Source organism: Populus nigra, chromosome 14 (assembly GCF_951802175.1).
Source record: "Populus nigra chromosome 14, ddPopNigr1.1, whole genome shotgun sequence".
NCBI lineage: Eukaryota > Viridiplantae > Streptophyta > Magnoliopsida > Malpighiales > Salicaceae > Populus > Populus nigra.
In genome coordinates, this window is record NC_084865.1 from 2,906,842 (window position 1) to 2,924,517 (window position 17,676).

The 17,676-nt window shown below is 38.2% G+C and overlaps 1 protein-coding gene across 2 annotated transcripts; it reads right to left on the reverse strand.

Annotated features, from left to right (window-relative positions):
- Positions 1–13,718: 13,718 nt before the first annotated feature.
- LOC133673521 (gibberellin 20 oxidase 1-D-like) lies at positions 13,719–16,994 on the reverse strand. Of its 2 annotated transcripts, none has more exons than XM_062094376.1 (3): positions 16,148–16,973; positions 15,361–15,682; positions 13,719–14,196 (listed from the first exon to the last, which is right to left on the reverse strand). In XM_062094376.1, the coding sequence occupies exons 1-3, from the start codon at positions 16,699–16,701 to the stop codon at positions 13,924–13,926; spliced, it is 1,149 nt and encodes a 382-aa protein (XP_061950360.1). In that variant the 5' UTR covers positions 16,702–16,973; the 3' UTR covers positions 13,719–13,923. The 2 variants fall into 2 exon arrangements, with proteins under 2 accessions (XP_061950360.1, XP_061950361.1); XM_062094377.1 differs by having other exon boundaries at positions 14,101–14,519; positions 16,148–16,994.
- Positions 16,995–17,676: the final 682 nt, after the last annotated feature.

Genomic DNA, 17,676 nt, shown 5'->3' on the forward strand with positions numbered 1-17,676 from the left:
CCTATATAAATATACAAAATACAAAATATAAAAAAAATCAAAAAAATTCAAAAATACCTAAGTGAGAAGAACATATGGAATGTACAGATAATCGTCAAAGATTGTTGAGGAGGATCAAAATATCAAAAATTTAAAAATTGACAATTCAATTTTGACTGATGAAGGCCCTATTAACAAGAAAAATTCAATTTAAAAAGAAAAATTCAAAATTGGATTTTTAATAAATCAATTGGGATTTTTCAGGATTTAATTGAATTTATTGAAGGTTTAATTGCAAGAAAAAATGGTTTTTAAATTCAAATCAGGGGCTTAATTGCATAAATATTAAAGTTTGATAGGCAATTAGAGATTTAATTGGAGAAATTCAAAACCAAGGACCAAACCATAAAAGACGCAAGACTTCAAGGACTTAAATGAGCAAACCAGGGGCTAAATTGAAGACAATTGAAAGTTTGATAGTCAATTAAGGATCAATTTGCATAAATCAGGAATCAAGTATCTAATTGGAAAATGCACTAAACTTTAGGGCTGACAATTGAGTTTAACAGAGATGAAATTATATGAAATTAAAAGTTGGGAGACAATTAGGAGTGCAATTAAAAGAAATTAGAATGAAAAGGACTAAAGTAAAATTTATCAAATTCCAAATTAAAAACCCTAATTTTTAGGATTTAACTTAGATGACACGTCATTTGACTACTGCTTATCTTCTTCTTAAGCTACTCTTGTCGCGGGTGCGCGGCGTCGCGACGATCGTCCACCCTCCAATGTATGGATATATATCTGGTAAATATGGGGAGACAAGGAATTCTTTGTCTCTTGTCGGTGGAAAATGGAATGGGAGTCGCCACCTACTATTTTGGTCACTAGGAACCCTAACTGGTCTCAGAGATGGGGCACGGGGACTGGTTGCGTAAAGGGAAGGTATTAGCACCCCAAATACGCCTTACCTAAGGTAAGCTGCATTGTTTGATTGTCTGATAAAAAGCTAAGGTGTTATTGTATTTCTAGTTGTTGGTCCGTCTATGATTCAAGAAAAGTCCTCCTCAATAAGGACGTCCTTATCTTATCGGGTAAAACCTAACCATTCTAACGTCTATGTAAAAAAACCATATTTTTAATATTATGAATATGTTTTACGTATAAATTCGTAATCCCAGATACTAAAAGAAGACAAAAAGATTTTTTTAGAATTTTTGAAATATTGGCCTAGTTCTCATGGCTTGAATAAACTGGTTATTAAAGCCAAAATGCATGCTAATACATAAATTGTTTTTGAAATTTTCTTTTGTTGTGTGAAAATATGATGTTATAATATTTATATATATATATTGGAGAGACTAGGCCGTATGCATGAAAACAAAACATTTTTTGAAAACTTGACAAAAACCGGTTATTTTAATATCGGATTTGTATCTTTACAGTAATAAAATTACAGAAAATCACATATTTTTTGAAATAATTTTTGAAGAATTTTTGTTTGAACGGGCCAGACCCGGCCCAAAAGGAAACTGGGCCGAAACCAGCCCAAAATAAATTGGGCCTACTTTCTACAGGGCTGGACTCAGCCCAGCCCAAAACCACATGACTGGTTACTGTTCACTGTACAGGTGAACAGTAACCCGTTAATTAATTAGCCGGTTACTGTGCACATGCACAGTAACCGGGTAATTAAATTTGCAAAAGTGGAAAGAATGCAGAAGCTTACCTGATAGCTGACGGGCGAAGATGATGATGCTGCAGTCCTCCCGCACAAACGGTTATCACTGATTCTGGAGACGACGGCGAACGCTAGTAACACTGATGTTGGTCTCTGTCTTTCTCTTCTTGCCGATGCTCTCTCTGGTGACGACGAAGACAATGATACAGGTGTGATGTGCTGGTGTACTGGACGTTCTTCCCTTTGTATTCTCTTGCTCCTTCTCTGTTTTCCTGTGGGCTGCTGCTTCGCCTAATACCCTCTCCTGGTCTGCTGGCGAAACCGGTTTCTTCAGTCCTCACTGTCTATGCTTGCTTTCTGCTCTCTTGCGTCTCTGTTCTTTGCGGTTGGTTTTGCTTCCGTTTCTCTTCTCTCCCTCTCATCCGTTCTGTTTTCCTTTCTTACAGTAACGAAAAGGATGAAGGAAAGAAACTCCCTCTGTTCTCGTGTTGCTGGAAAGGAAGGATGGCTTCTGCTGATTCTACTACTACGACTGAGGAAAGGTGCAGCTTCTGCTGGTTCCCTCACTGTGGCTGAGGAAGGATATGGCTGCGGAGGAGGCTACAGCTGGGCGAGTGGCTTGGCTCGTTCCTGGTTGCTGTTGGTGCTGGCCATGGTTCAGCAGAGGTGGTGTTGCTAGCTGCTCTTCCTCCTGGCGTTGCTGCGGCTGCTCTTCCTCCTGGTGTGGCTGCGGGATGAAGGAGATGATGAGCTGACGATGGCGCTGTGGCTGCTCTTCCTCCCCTCTGCCGTTTCAGCGTTGCTTGGCCTCTTTGTTTCCTTTGTTTCTTTCCTGTTCCCCTCTCTTTCGTTCAAAAAAAACTTTCCCCCTCTTTTAGTTTTCCAGCCCTCTCTCTAGTTCTAAAAACTCTACCTCTCGTCCTTCCCCATCCAAAAAAAACTCCTCCTGTTGCAGCTGCTAAGGGAAGTATTTATAGGCGAAGGGGGAGCGGGCTGCTGTTGTGTATGGGAGCAGGGCAAACGGCGGTTGGTCGGCCAGACAAGGGGCGTGGGGCTTTAGGTTCGGCCACTGTTCCATGTTTTAAGGGGTGTGGGGCTTTAGGCAGTGTGTGGAGAGAGAGAGAGAGATGAACAATGTTCCCTTTTTTTATTTTATTTTATTTTATTTTAATTTTATTTGTGGGGACCCAAAAATGGGTTACAACAGATGCCCCCTCTTTATAATGCTTACGGAGCAGCATGGGTTTTGCGTAGTAAGTTTTATAAAGATAAACAAAACTGAACTTCCGAAACTGATATTGTCGAAGCTTGATCTATCTGAAACTGTCTTTACAGCAGCTCCCCTTCAACCCGAAACAATGATCAAAACTTAGTCATCTTGAGATCCCAATCCGGCGATCACCTGACCTCTAACTTGGATTAGATTAACCTGGCATTCCATCTGAGATCCCTTTTGGCGATCTCTTTTAACTAAAAATCCATATTTGTAGTTTGGCCAAACTGAAATCCCATCTGGCGATTTCCCTTAGCTAATATCGATGTTACGGTTGGGCTAACCTGAGATCCCTTCCGACGATCCCCTTTAACCAGAACCATTATTCTGTGTGTGGTTGGGCTAACCTGAGATCCCATCTGGCGATCCCCTTTAACCAGAACCAATATCTTGTGTGTGGTTGAGCTAACCTGAGATCCCATCTGGCGATCCCCTTTAACCAGAACCATTATTCTGTGTGTGGTTGGGCTAACCTGAGATCCCATCTGGCGATCCCCTTTAACCAGAACCAAAATCCTGTGTGTGGTTGGGCTAACCTGAGATCCCATCTGGCGATCCCCTTTAACCAGAACCATTATTCTGTGTGTGGTTGGGCTAACCTGAGATCCCATCTGGCGATCCCCTTTAACCAGAACCAAAAAGTCTATGTGTGGTTGGGCTAACCTGAGATCCCATCTGGCGATCCCCTTTAACTAGAACCATTATCCTGTGTGTGGTTGGGCTAACCTGAGATCCCATCTGGCGATCCCCTTTAACCAGAACCAAAAAATCTGTGTGGTTGGTCTGGCGATCCCCTTTAACCAGAACCATTATTCTGTGTGTGTGGTTGGGCTAACCTGAGATCCCATCTGGCGATCCCCTTTAACCAGAACCAAAATCCTGTGTGTGGTTGGGCTAACCTGAGATTTCATCTGGCGATCCCCTTTAACCAGAACCAAAAAAATCTATGTTTGTAGCCCGGTCAACCTGGAATCCCATTTGGCGATTCCCTTTAACTAAAGCTGAAATATGAGATCCCTTCTGGCGACCTCCTTTAATCAAATCCGAAATATGAGATCCCTTCTGGCAACCTCCTTTAAGCAAAACCAAAAACTATTTTTGTAGCTCGGTCAACCTGGAATCCCATCTGGCGATTCCCTTTAACCAAAGCTGAAATATGAGATCCCTTCTGACGACCTCCTTAGACCAAAAATGAAATATGAGATCCCTTCTGGCGACCTCTTTTAACTAAAAACAAAAACTATATTTGTAGCTCGGTCAACCTGGAATCCCATCTGGCGATTCCCTTTAACCAAAGGTGAAATCTGAGATCCCTTCTGGCGACCTCCTTAAACCAAAGCTGAAATATGAGATCCCTTCTGGCGACCTCAAGCTGATATCGGTGTCGTTCTTCCTAATGGCATGATTTGAACCTTTCATTTTCTTTTGGAGATTGCCTAATAGGTTCTTCTCATTTTTTTGTTGTTCCAAAATCAAAACCGTGATTCTTTGCTATCATCAACTCAATGATCCTTTCTTCATCCACAATCTTGTTGGATTACATTAAGGATTCCTCCTGCAACGTTTCCAAAAAACTGGTTTTGAAACATAGGTCCCATCATCTTCTTCTATTTCATGAAACTCTCTCTTGACATGAGCTTGCTTTTGAAGTCGTATGCTGGATTCATTTCTCGTGCTGCCCTATCATATCTTTGAGAAGAAGTCTTTGACTTTTTACAAGTAGCCCCCTTTTTTTTTTAATGTATGACTTGTCATTGCCTTCTTTGTCATGCTTTTGTCAAATGCTTTAACTTATCTTTTTCAAATCTACGGGCTCTCATCCCGTTTTCATGAAATGTCTTTTATTGCCCCCAGTGTGGGGATGTGATCCTGATCCGGGCTTTTATGAAGAAGAAATTCATTTCGCCTATTTCTCCTTCAAATGAGCTGGGTCATTTCTAATGTCAATGCGTATAGGTTGTACCTTATACTTGAGATCAATGGTAGTCATAACCGTTAGTGTGGCCAAAGCATCCGCAACATGGTTCCCTTCTCTTCCTAGATGGGTGATTTTTTTAATCTCTTCAAATTCTTTAGATAGGTATTCCTGGTATGAACTCAGCTTTTATTTCTTGGTTTTCCATTCCCCTTTTACCTGACAGATAATCAACATCGAATCCCCATATACATCTATCTTATCTTTAGCTCTAATGCAGCTTTTAAATCGAGGATACAAGCTTTATGCTTAGCTATATTGTTGGTGCACTCGAAACGCAGTTTAACCGAAACTGGATATTGCTTCTTATTAGGAGAGATTATTACCGCACTGGCCCTGTTACCATATACATTCACTGCCCCATAAAAAACATAGTCCACCAATCTGTCCTCCATTCTGCTTTCTTTATTGACAATATATCTTAATAGGGGAAATCTCAAATCCCAAAGGTTTGTAATCTTCAACAGCATTATCAGCCAAATGGTCCGTAATTGCACTTCCTTTTAGGGCTTTCATTGTCATATACTTTATGTCATATTCTGCAAATAAAACTCGTCACGTTGCAATCCGACTTGAGAAAAAAGGGTTTGTTCCACTTTTGAAATCCATCAAGTGGTGTAACATATAATGTCATAATCTCTTTGCCGCCCTCACCAGCGCACAATAGAGCCTTTCTATCTCAATGTATCTATACTCACATTCGGTGAGTTTTTTAAATATGATGTTGTAAGAGATCCGCTTTCAGGATTCATTTTAAAAACTACTAGAACTTCTTGGGTCACCCAGTTCTGAAACTTCTCACCCTGAGCCAACTTGCGCCCAAAGGTCTTGGCGGAGACTTCTTCTAGTGTGTGGACAATTAGTTGTGGCAGTGCTTCATCTTCCTTCCCCACCTGTGTTTTCTTATCATCTCCTTCGATCTCACCTTCTTCATCATTGACAATTCTTGACCGGGGTTTTCCAATCCTTCATCCATTATTACTTGCTTCACGACCAGGCAATGACTTTGAATTGATGTTGGATGTGTCTTCAAATGACACCCATCCTATCATGATGAGCTCCGACAACCTTTTCTTGAAAGCGTAGCACGTTTCAAAACCATGCCCGGGAATACCAGCATAGTACTCGCAAGTCAACTCGGGCTTGTACCAGATGGGGAATGGTGGTTGTAGTGGTAATGTGGGGATATGAGCTATTTGTTTAATGCTTAATAGTTTGGCATACATGTCCTTCAAATGCATGGGTAATGGCGGTAGTTGTTCTGAAATGTATCTTGTGTTTGATCTTTGGTAGTTTGACTGGTTATTTGCTCGTTTAGAGGAAAAAGGTTTGTTAAAGTTTATGTGGGCAACATGAGAGGTAGGTATTTGTGGGTTATGTGAATCCACTATCTTGCCCTTGGACCCACCTTCGAAGTTGTTAACGTGACCTTCCATTTTTCTTCCAATAAAACCCTTCGTCTGCGATGGCTCAGCTATGCGTCTAGCTTTAATCCCTTGCTCTACCACATCGTAGAAATGCTGAGATGAGCTACCCAATAGATGCTCATAATATGGTGCCTTGCGTATTGGCAAACAAGGTCACCATTTCTGTTTCTATCAGAGGGGGTTGGACATGCATTGCCTCATCCCTCCACCTTTGTGCATAGGCCCTTACTGACTCTTGGCTCCTCTTCTCCATTGACATTAGACTTGTCCGATCTGGAGTAATTTCCATGTTAAACTTGTATTGTTTAAGGAAAGCCTCCACCAAATCTCTCCAGCTCTTGATCTTGATGCTGTCTAACCTCATGTACCAGCTTAAAACGGATCCTACTAGGCTATCTTAAAGAAAATAGATTAGCAATTTATCATCACGGATTACTTCCGCCATTTTGTTGCAGTAGGATCGAAGGTAAGTGTTAGGGCATTTCAAACCGGTATACTTAATGAATTCTGGTATTCGAAAATCTTTTGGCACCACGATGTTTGGTACCAAACATACTTCGGCTGCTCGCATTGGGTCAAACCAGTCATTACCCTCAACTGCCCTTAATCTTTCTTCCAGAGCAAATAACTTGTCTTGGTCCATCAAACTAGGAGACCTATTATCCGGGATTCCCTCCGCTGTTAAGTCCACAGTGATTGGAGCATGATTTGGCTGGATAGGGGTGATAGGCACAAAATGTTGTTTATGTATTGGCCGAGTTTGCCCCCTGGTTTTGAGATGCTTATGGGATGTGAGCCGCTGGCGCACCTTCAGGCGGTTGTGCAGATGTTCCTTCCCCATTCTTAGCTCTTAGAAGTTGCTTGAGTAGGTCGGTCAGCTGAGCAACTTTATTTTTCACGGATTCTAACTCGGTCTGGTAATGTGACTCTAAATGAGCTTTTTTTTTTGTTCTCCATCCTTGTTCTGGAACGGGTGAAGTAGACTTTGGACGTGGGACTATGTTTCATGATCGGGTATGCATATGATAAATTAAAAACAAATGCATGATGAAAGAAACAATGCATGAATGCATATGTAATATGAGCTTGTTTTTTTTTCAACAAAAACGATCGATGGCCAACATTCCTCTTGTGTAATGGGCATGGACTCTTTTTGTCACATTCCTTATCAGGAGTATTTCTGCTCAAGCTGCTGCTTTGGTAGGCTTATATTTTTTACAAAAGATGGGTCAAAGCCCCTTTTCCTTAATATTGGCTAATACATCTCTTGAAAAGAGGGTACAAAATAATAAAAAGAAAAATACATCAATCTTCCTCTTCATCCATATCTCTACGCAATTCAGGTCTTTGACTACTGGAAGCTTCCTTGCATCATATCTAGAGCAATCTCCCTCTGATAGTTGTGACAATTCAGAATTCTGCCCATATTCCACAGTAGTAAATTAGGTAATGATGGTCATCTTATCGTTTTAAAAGACCTGAAAACCAAATGCTTTATGGTTTAGGTTGTTTTATGCAAAATGTACTTTGTGGAGCATACACCCTATGACCGGTTCTAAATCTTTTATGCTTGACGAGGGTAGGTTGGCTATTCAGTCTCTAAAAAGGGTCTCTTGCTGTCCCAGTGATTGCCCTCGTGGAGGCAATATGGGGGCTTGTAGGCAATGAGGTGGCACATGTACCAACTATTGCCAGTCTAAACACTCAGCGAAGAGTTGGGGTTTACACAAACTTAAACCTTGACTAACAGTCGTAAGGTAAGCTGCTAGTCCCCCACTTAACTTAAAGTTTGTGTGTGCTCTCAATAATCAAAGTATGTGGTGCATGAGACAGTTCTATATAATGCATGAACAATGTGTAAAATATGTGTAAAAGATTTAAAGCATATACGCATGAGACAATTCTATATTTAACAATAAACACACGAAAACAAAAAACAAATCAGACAAAAACAAAGCTTAGTCCACAAGGTCCCCAGTGGAGTCGCCATTCTGTCGCGGGTGAGCGGCGTCGCGGCGATCGTCCACCCTCCAATGTATGGATATATATCTGGTAAATATGGGGAGACAAGGAATTCTTTGTCTCTTGTCGGTGGAAAATGGAATGGGAGTCGCCACCTAGTATTTTGGTCACTAGGAACCCTAACTGGTCTCAGAGATCGGGCACGGGGACTGGTTGCGTAAAGGAAAGGTATTAGCACCCCAAATACGCCTTACCTAAGGTAAGCTGCATTGTTTGATTGTCTGATAAAAAGCTAAGGTGTTATTGTATTTCTAGTTGTTGGTCCGTTTATGGTTCAAGAAAAGTCCTCCTCAATAAGGAGGTCCTTATCTTATCGGGTAAAACCTAACCGTTCTAATGTCTATGTAAAAAAACCATATTTTTAATATTATGAATATGTTTTACGTATAAATTCGTAATCCCAGATACTAAAAGAAGACAAAAAGATTTTTTTAGAATTTTTAAAATATTGGCCTAGTTCTCATGGCTTGAATAAACTGGTTATTAAAGCCAAAATGCATGCTAATACATATATTGTTTTTGAAATTTTCTTTCGTTGTGTGAAAATATGATGTTATAATATTTATATATATATATTGGAGAGACTAGGCCGTATGCATGAAAACAAAATATTTTTTGAAAACTTGACAAAAACCGGTTATTTTAATATCGGATTTGTATCTTTACAGTAATAAAATTACAGAAAATCACATATTTTTTGAAATAATTTTTGAAGAATTTTTGTTTGAACGGGCCAGACCCGGCCCAAAAGGAAACTGGGCCGAAATCAGCCCAAAATAAATTGGGCTTACTTTCTACAGGGCTGGACTCAGCCCAACCCAAAACCACATGACTGGTTACTGTTCACTGTACAGGTGAACAGTAACCCGTTAATTAATTAGCCGGTTACTGTGCACATGCACAGTAACCGGGTAATTAAATTTGCAAAAGTGGAAAGAATGCAGAAGCTTACCTGATAGCTAACGGGCGAAGATGATGATGCTGCAGTCCTCCCGCACAAACGGTTATCACTGATTCTGGAGATGACGGCGAACGCTAGTAACACTGGTGTTGGTCTCTGTCTTTCTCTTCTTGCCGATGCTCTTTCTGGGGACGACGAAGATGATGATACAGGTGTGATGTGCTGGTGTACTGGACGTTCTTCCCTCTGTATTCTCTTGCTCCTTCTCTGTTTTCCTGTGGGCTGCTGCTTCGCCTAATACCCTCTCCTGGTCTGCTGGCGAAACCGGTTTCTTCAGTCCTCACTGTCTATGCTTGCCTTCTGCTCTCTTGCGTCTCTGTTCTTTCCGGTTGTTTTGCTTCCGTTTCTCTTCTCTCCCTATTCTCCGTTCTGTTTTCCTTTCTTACAGTAACGAAAAGGATGAAGGAAAGAAACTCCCTCTGTTCTCGTGTTGCTGGAAAGGAAGGATGGCTTCTGCTGATTCTACTACTGCGACCGAGGAAAGGTGCAGCTTCTGCTGGTTCCCTCATTGTAGCTGAGGAAGGATATGGCTGCGGAGGAGGCTACAGCTGGGCGAGTGGCTTGGCTCGTTCCTGGTTGCTGTTGGTGCTGGCCATGGTTCAGCAGAGGTGGTGCTGCTAGCTGCTCTTCCTCCTGGCGTTGTTGCGGCTGCTCTTCCTCCTGGTGTGGCTGCGGGATGAAGGAGATGATGAGCTGACGATGGCGCTGCGGCTGCTTTTCCTCCCCTCAGCCGTTTCAGCGTTGCTTGGCCTCTTTGTTTCCTTTGTTTCTTTCATGTTCCCCTCTTTTTCGTTCAAAAAAAACTTTCCCCCTCTTTTAGTTTTCCAGCCCTCTCTCTAGTTCTAAAAACTCTATCTCTCGTCCTTCCCCATCCAAAAAAAACCTCCTCCTGTTGCAGCTGCTAAGGGAAGTATTTATAGGCGAAGGGGGAGCGGGCTACTGTTGTGTATGGGAGCAGGGCAAGCGGCGGTTGGTCGGCCAGACAAGGGGCGTGGGGCTTTAGGTTCGGCCACTGTTCCATGTTTTAAGGGGCGTGGGGCTTTAGGCAGTGTGTGGAGAGAGAGAGAGATGAACAGTGTTCCCTTTTTTTTTTTTATTTATTTTATTTATGGGGACCCAAAAATGGGTTACAACAACTCTTATCAAACATTTACATTCTATTTTCTTTAATGAACTCAACAACATCTTATCTCTGATTAGCTATCATTGCATTGACAAATTCTAAGCTGACACCTTCAAATGAATTAATGGAAAACTACAGACTTCTAAATTGAGTAAGGTTGGATCTAAATGAAAGATGTGCACCCTCTATTAACTTCATATGGTAGTTAATGATGATGACATAAAAATTGTTCTAGCGAAGTATCAAAAGTGGTCAGCTTAACCAGCCTTGATTTTGATACTCATTTTGCAAAACCATTGATTATTTTTTTTGTGTTCACACTTTAAGCCTTCTCAATGTGTTCTTATCAAAGGTTGACCATGTTTCTCTCAAGATCAAAATGCCAGAAACAACTTTTTGATCTCAAAGTTTAGCAAAACCACCAAAATGTTCAAAACCAAGTTTGTTACAAAACTACCAATATAAAACCAGTAAGGTACACAACTTACAATTGTAAAAACATACCCAAAACCCTCCAATTGGTATTAGAGGGTGAATAATTGATTAATTATGATCAATATTTGATTGAATCCATTAAAAAGACCCTAGCAAAACCTTATAAATACCTTTGAAAAATAAGGACTAGAGAGGGGCAAGAGGGGGAAAGAAAGCTTATTCTTAGAGTTCATTAATGTAAATGTTATTTTGTTGGCTTAGATTAGTGAAGATCTTTTTACGGTTGGTAAAAAGATAATTTGGCTAAGATATAAGTTTATCAAGATTAGTTAGCATTATCTTCTCTGTAATTATTTAATTAGTTTAAATTATTTAAGAGATAAGTTCAGAAAAACTAGAAAAAGTTATTCAAAGATAACTTTATCAGTGTTTTTGTAAAACACGTTAGCAGTCTGTTACCAACGCTATCCTTATCCTTATCACATGAGACATGTATATAAAAAAAGGTTAAAATTGTAGAAAGCAATGGGTAATGTGCTTTAGAGGAAAGTTTCAGAACATAAAAGCATCAATATAAGAAAGGTTAAGTTTGACTCGTCATTGTCTTCTTGATTGAGTATTACCACCAAGTAGATGGCTTGCGCGTTACTGTGGGCTGATTTGTAAACAATATAAATGGTTATTGTAATGATAGTTTGAAGTTAGATTTGTAAACGTTTTAATATTTAAGTTAGATTCAGTAGCCCGCAAGGTCTAAGCGTTTTGGGTTTGGCAAACATAAAAGACCCACGTTAATGTGGACTTGGCTAATCGCCAAGTCCAGGTGCCTTGGATATGAGAAACACGCCAGACCCAAGCGCCTGGGTCTGGCAACCCTATATGATATTTACAATAAAACCATACGGAAACGATGAAAACACTCCTATATGCAGCCTTGTTTCTTTTAAAACCCAAGGGTAATTTCGTATTTGAATTGTATTAATAAAAAAAAGACGGAGAAGCCCCTCAACGCATTCATATTTTTATCCCCTCAAGGGCGTGGTTGTATCTTCACTGTTGATTTAAAAAAAAAGAGAGACAAAAGAAGCTCCCAACCCAAAAGTTAAAATTTTGTATTCATTAATTTGTTGTCCAAACTTTTTATTATCCATCTCTAATCCTTTTATTTGGGTATGACATTGTTTCTAGACCCAAGCTACTTGGGTTTGGTGTGGTTCCTATATCCATGTCACTTGGGTCTCGTATACGTTTAGATCCATGACGCTTAGGTCTGATATATTTGTCAGATCAAATGAATGAGAAGAAAAAAAAAGCTAAAAATACGTTTATCCGCTCATGAAAAGATAAAAAATTAAAAACAAAATTATTAATATAATCTATAATAAAAAATCTCTTGATCTACAATTATTTTCTTACACCATTTAGCTTTCGTTATCATAAAGGTATCCGTGGTATCCGTGGTATAGATTATAGACTTACCATGGATAATGGAGTCTATTTCTATAATCATGACACAATAATTATCTCCATTCAAACGTAAATTAACTATAGTTCTTCCACAGACGTGGTGCCAATAAGAAGGCGCAAAGTATACAGTGAAGAAAACTTTAAGTTGATTTTGTCATAACCAATAATCCTTCTAAAACCTTGTGAGATTTTTGAAAGGCAATCAACATTCCAGCCAATATTTGGCAATTTCGTTAGAGACACCTATGCTAGTCTATCAACTACACAATCAGATTTTATCCATAGCCTAGCCTCGTCATGGAACTTATTCCAATGATAAATGTCATTAGCCAAAGCTTCCATCATCGAATCAGAATCATCAAATAAAATTAGTACTTGTAATGCCCAAAGAAAGTGGATACCAGAAAATACCAAACCAGTTTGCAGCAACCCCTTCTATGTTATCAAGTAATCCACCCCCTTTAAAATCCAACCAACCAAGTTATTACGATGACATAGAACATCTTGGTCTTGTGAATTACGAATCACCAGTTTCTCATCAGAATGATATGTAGCAAGATCATTAATTTTTGAATTATGAACATCATTTCTCATCAGAGTTGAATTCTATTATCATTAATTTGTTCGGGTGGAATAGTAACTTTATTCATAGACAACCTGTTCGAATTCAAACCATAGATCATGAAACCTATCAAGAAGCACACCATCAGAGTTATTTGACTTCATAGTTAAAATACCAAGTCTCCTTCCAGTCGGTTGTTTTTCCTTGAGATGAAAAGAGCAACAACTTCGCCAGTTTTCATGAAAGCAGTCCTTAACGAGCGATCAGCCAACCAGCTAAGGAACCGTTCAAAATAGATCTTCAATTCTCCTTGAGCAGAGTTTGTTAGAACTTTGTGGACGGGTTAACAATTGGTGATTTTGAAAAGGGTTAGGGAAAGGGTCTTGTATCTAGGAAGAGTGTGATTGATAGGCTAGGTTTTGGATGGGAAATTTCCATTTTTTGTATTTCTGGGAGAAAAGGCATGTTTTTTTTTTAAAAAAATATATATTATATTACCAGTACATGGTCTTTTAGTTTATTGACCAGTGTTGATCATGCATGCTTAATTTAGTAATATTTTATTTATAAAAATATCATCTTTCTTCTTCAATCTTTCCATATTATCTATATATTTTTTTCATTTTTATAATTCTTAAAAAAAAAACAAAATAAATTGAAAAAGAGAATTGAAATGGATGAAGAATATTAAGTTATAAGTAAATTTAAAAACAAATAAATTAAACATATAATTTCTGATTATGATAACTATTTAGTTTAGTACTTTGGTAAATTAAAGAGTAAATTATAATAACTTTAGTAAAAAGGGATGGATACTAGAATAGTTTTTTTGTTCTTTGAATGCGCTATAGGCAGAACACCGGCGCTCAATTTTCTTGCAAGTGAATTCAGAAAGCTACATAGAAGGTGGTGGCGACCCAGGCACCCACATGAGAAAATATACAAAGGAGATAGCTGCTAGCCTAGCTAAATTAGATGATACACAGAGGCAAACAATCATCAAAAGTATCCAAAGCAACTAAAAGGTAGATGGTTTAGAAGATGAAAGCCATTGAATGAAGCTTTGGAGTGTAGCGACATCAGCTCTGTAGTGCTTTTGCGTGAACTCCAACAAATCCGACCATGTGAAATCCGGGTAAATCCTTTGCCCTTCTCTGGAAACAAGATCTTGTGGGGGTCTCACTACTTTTTCCTCTTTTGGACTCACAAAGAAAACCAGTGATCTTCTCTCGCTGTCCCTGTTCACCACTGCTCTATGAAGGCAACTTTTATATCTCCCATTGGATAATGCCTAAGTATCGAACAAGCAAATGACATCAAATGATTTCAGCTGGTACAAAGCCATTGAATCACACATGTCAACATGTATATATTACATGGGTTAAAAAATGTTCTTGATGTACACGTTAAGACTTGAACATTTGAGACTCCTCAAGTGTTGTCTAATCAGAATATATATATAATCTTAAAACTTTACTAAGCATCTTAACATTTTACTCGTAGAAACTTTTTACTTCTTTCAAGCGATGATAGCCATTCAATATGTGTGATCTGGACGATTTTGAGTTGACAAGCTTGTAGAAACAGCTGCAGTCCAAACGCTAGTTCGAGGCCCTGAAGGTTTTTGACATGGACAAACATTTAATGGTCTGTTTTGGTTGTGCATATTTTTTCTTCCTTTTCTTTTTGACTTGGCTTGTATTCATTTAACATCATTCTCTTCTTGGCACTGGCCATTCAATAAGACATCAATCAGTCAATATATATATATATATATATATATATATATATATATATATATATATATATATGTCGTTTCAATTTTATTTTTTTTCAAAATTTGTGGTGATGCCAATATTTGTCTAAAGTCAAATGTCTTAATCTAAACTAGAAATAATTCATCATGACATGAACCTTTCCAACGCGACATTTTCTTTTGTACCTACCTGGACTAGTCGTAATCATGATCTATTGCTATTTGAAAAAAAGCATCTCAATTTATGATAAAAATATAATTTTATAAATTATATTTTTCTCGGTTATGTCTTTTTTAAAATTATTTTTTTTATTAAATTATTTTAATAATTGAGAAGAATAAAGATAATAGAATTCAACTCTTAAGAACTTGGCTAATAACGTTTTAATATCATATTCCTTTCGTACCAATTTGTTTGTCCCCTTTATTTTTTTTAAAGTATTAAAAAAACAGAATATATATATATATATATATATATATATATATATATATATATATATAATGTCATACCATTCAAAATTGCTTCAACCTTTCAATAATGTCCTTTAATTTTTTTCCTTCTTACCTTTTACAAAAACTTATTTTATAATACACCCTCTCATCTCAAGAAAACTCTTTAAGTTTAAAACCTACACAATTGTAAAATAACAGTGAAGATAAAATAGATGCTGTAGAAAAGTTAAAGAGAAATTAACTTACCATGAAGGTATCACCAATGTTTACAACTAGGGCATCTGGACGAGGTCGGATTGCTAGCCATTTGTTGTTTGAAAAGACTTGAAGACCACCAACTTGGTCTTGGTGAAGTATTGTTAAGGAAGTTGGGTCACAGTGAGGACCAGTGCCAAGAGTGAGGGTAGAATTATTGCAAGGTGGATAATAGTTACACCTCATTATTGAGCTTCCATCTTCAAAGAATTTGCGATAGTGTAAACGATCAACTCCTAGGCTGATGGCCAACAGCTCAAATATCACTAGGGATACTTTCTTCATTGCTTCACAGTAACTTTGGTAAACCCACCTTCATAGAGCAATGTTCATGTTTGATATTGCGTCCTCGTGATTTTAAAAAGAAGAAAACTACAATAAATTTTAACTTATCTGGTATTTATGTCATTTTTTAAAATAAATCTCAAGTTTAAATCTTTGTTTTGTAATAAAAAAAAGGAAAAAAAAAATATTTGCACCGTAGGGCTATCAAACTCGAGACATGTATACTTCATTCATACGGTTAGAAAACTTTGGTTTACTTTGTATAAATTAGTAAAATCCAGTTTCTTTTTCTTGGTAAAAAAAATTGTAAATAATAAAAGAAACTTGGAAATTTCTAGAATTACAATATTGGGATATTGAGAAGACTACTTCAGGCATAGTGTGCCGGAAAGACTTCTCAAAAAATCAACAAAACGTGAAGAAAAAGTCACTTCTAGATTATTACCATTAAAGAGACAAGATAGTACGGTAACTTAGGACGCAGCTATCTTACCCAGTGTGTTCAAAATCTTTTCCTAAGACGGACTTGAAGTAGTCAACAACAAGTGGCACAGAATCATCATCCCCGTGGTAGCCAAAAGAAAATGTCTCCTTCCATGGCAACTTGGATGAATATCGATGTGCATGGGCACCAGAATATCCACTCACATCACCTGGCTTTCTACGGACACTGAGTTTCTTGTCAAGAGGCAGTTTGAAAATCTTGCCAATCTCTTCATGAGCACTATGAATGAGACTTACATCAACACCATGGTTGGTGACTTGAAAGAAGCCATGGTTCAAGCAAGCAGTCCTAACAAGCTCAGCAGCTTGAGCAGTTGCAACCTCATCACCTTTAAGGAATCCTTCCAAGTCTATCATTGGCTCTTTAAGCTCATCTTCGTTGTGAACTAAGTCTCCATGTGGCCACATGAACTCTGTGGGCAAGTTGGCTTGTTTTTGCAAGAAAGATGAGTCAAAAACAAGAGCCCCAGTTTCATCTTTTGTAAGATACGGAGGAGGACACAAGAGAAGACTTGAAGAAGTTGAGTCCATTAGGAGAGACATTGATGAGGAGCTGGTTTTTTAGACGAGCTATTTATAGAATTGATTTCAGTAGAAAACGAATACGGAGGGTTAGAGAAGGATAAATTTTATATGGACATGATCTCTTGAACGAAATCAGTTATAAGGTGTGTTTTTTGGGGTTTCAGAAAAAATCAAAAGACATCTCAGTTTTCACAATTCGAATCATACTGCACAATTCATTTATTAAGCTGGCTACATATGGAATTCAAAGACACCCATTAATGAACAATAGCTATTAATTTGATAAGTCCTGAAAACTTCAAGCATGATTGGTATTTTCACAATTATACTTTAGGTTCATAGAGTGATTGGACATGATCTAGTTGATGAGTTGGTGGGATAATAGACTTGGACACAACTTGGAGTGATTGGACCTGACCATTAGTCTAGTGGGTTGACAAGGTGATTTTTATGCTCATCTACAAAAACAAGTTTTGTCATAACAATAAATCATCCAATATCTAAGTCAATAAATGTAAAAAAAAAAGACTGTGTGAGAGAAAAAAGATGCAAGATAGAGCACATGGTACGAAAAGGTGATCATGATATGAGATGATCATGGTGTGCGGAAGTGGTGCTAATGACCAAGAGGTGATGAGCAGAAGGTAGTAACTAAGAAGTGGTAGTGGTTAAAAGTAGTGACCAGGAGGTGTTAACTAGGAATTGATTTTTTTTTAGAATAAATCGATATATTAAAAAGGCTAACCAGAAGATAGCCAAAAACAAGATATACAAAAGAAAAAGAAAAAAGAAAAGAAAAGAGAGTCACAAAAACAAAAAGCAAATACAAAAGGAAAGGAAAAGAGAGGCAACAAATACATAACCGAAAAAGAACATCAAGATTGGAGAAGCTGATACACCATGCTTAAAGCCTTGATTTGGTGTTTGACCAATCTATAATACCTTCAGGTCCCATAATTAAAGTAGTGCCAGTAGCCATGAAGAACTTATTAA

Bases quoted from the DNA above. Each gene is read 5' to 3' on its own strand.
- LOC133673521 (XM_062094376.1), bottom strand. From the start codon at position 16,701: ATGTCTCTCCTAATGGACTCAACTTCTTCAAGTCTTCTCTTGTGTCCT. The intron at 15,683-16,147 runs GTAAGATAGCTG...TGCTCTATGAAG, and splicing joins AAAGATTTTGAACACACTGG to GTGGGTTTACCAAAGTTACT. The intron at 14,197-15,360 runs GTAAGTTAATTT...TTCGATACTTAG, and splicing joins ACATTGGTGATACCTTCATG to GCATTATCCAATGGGAGATA.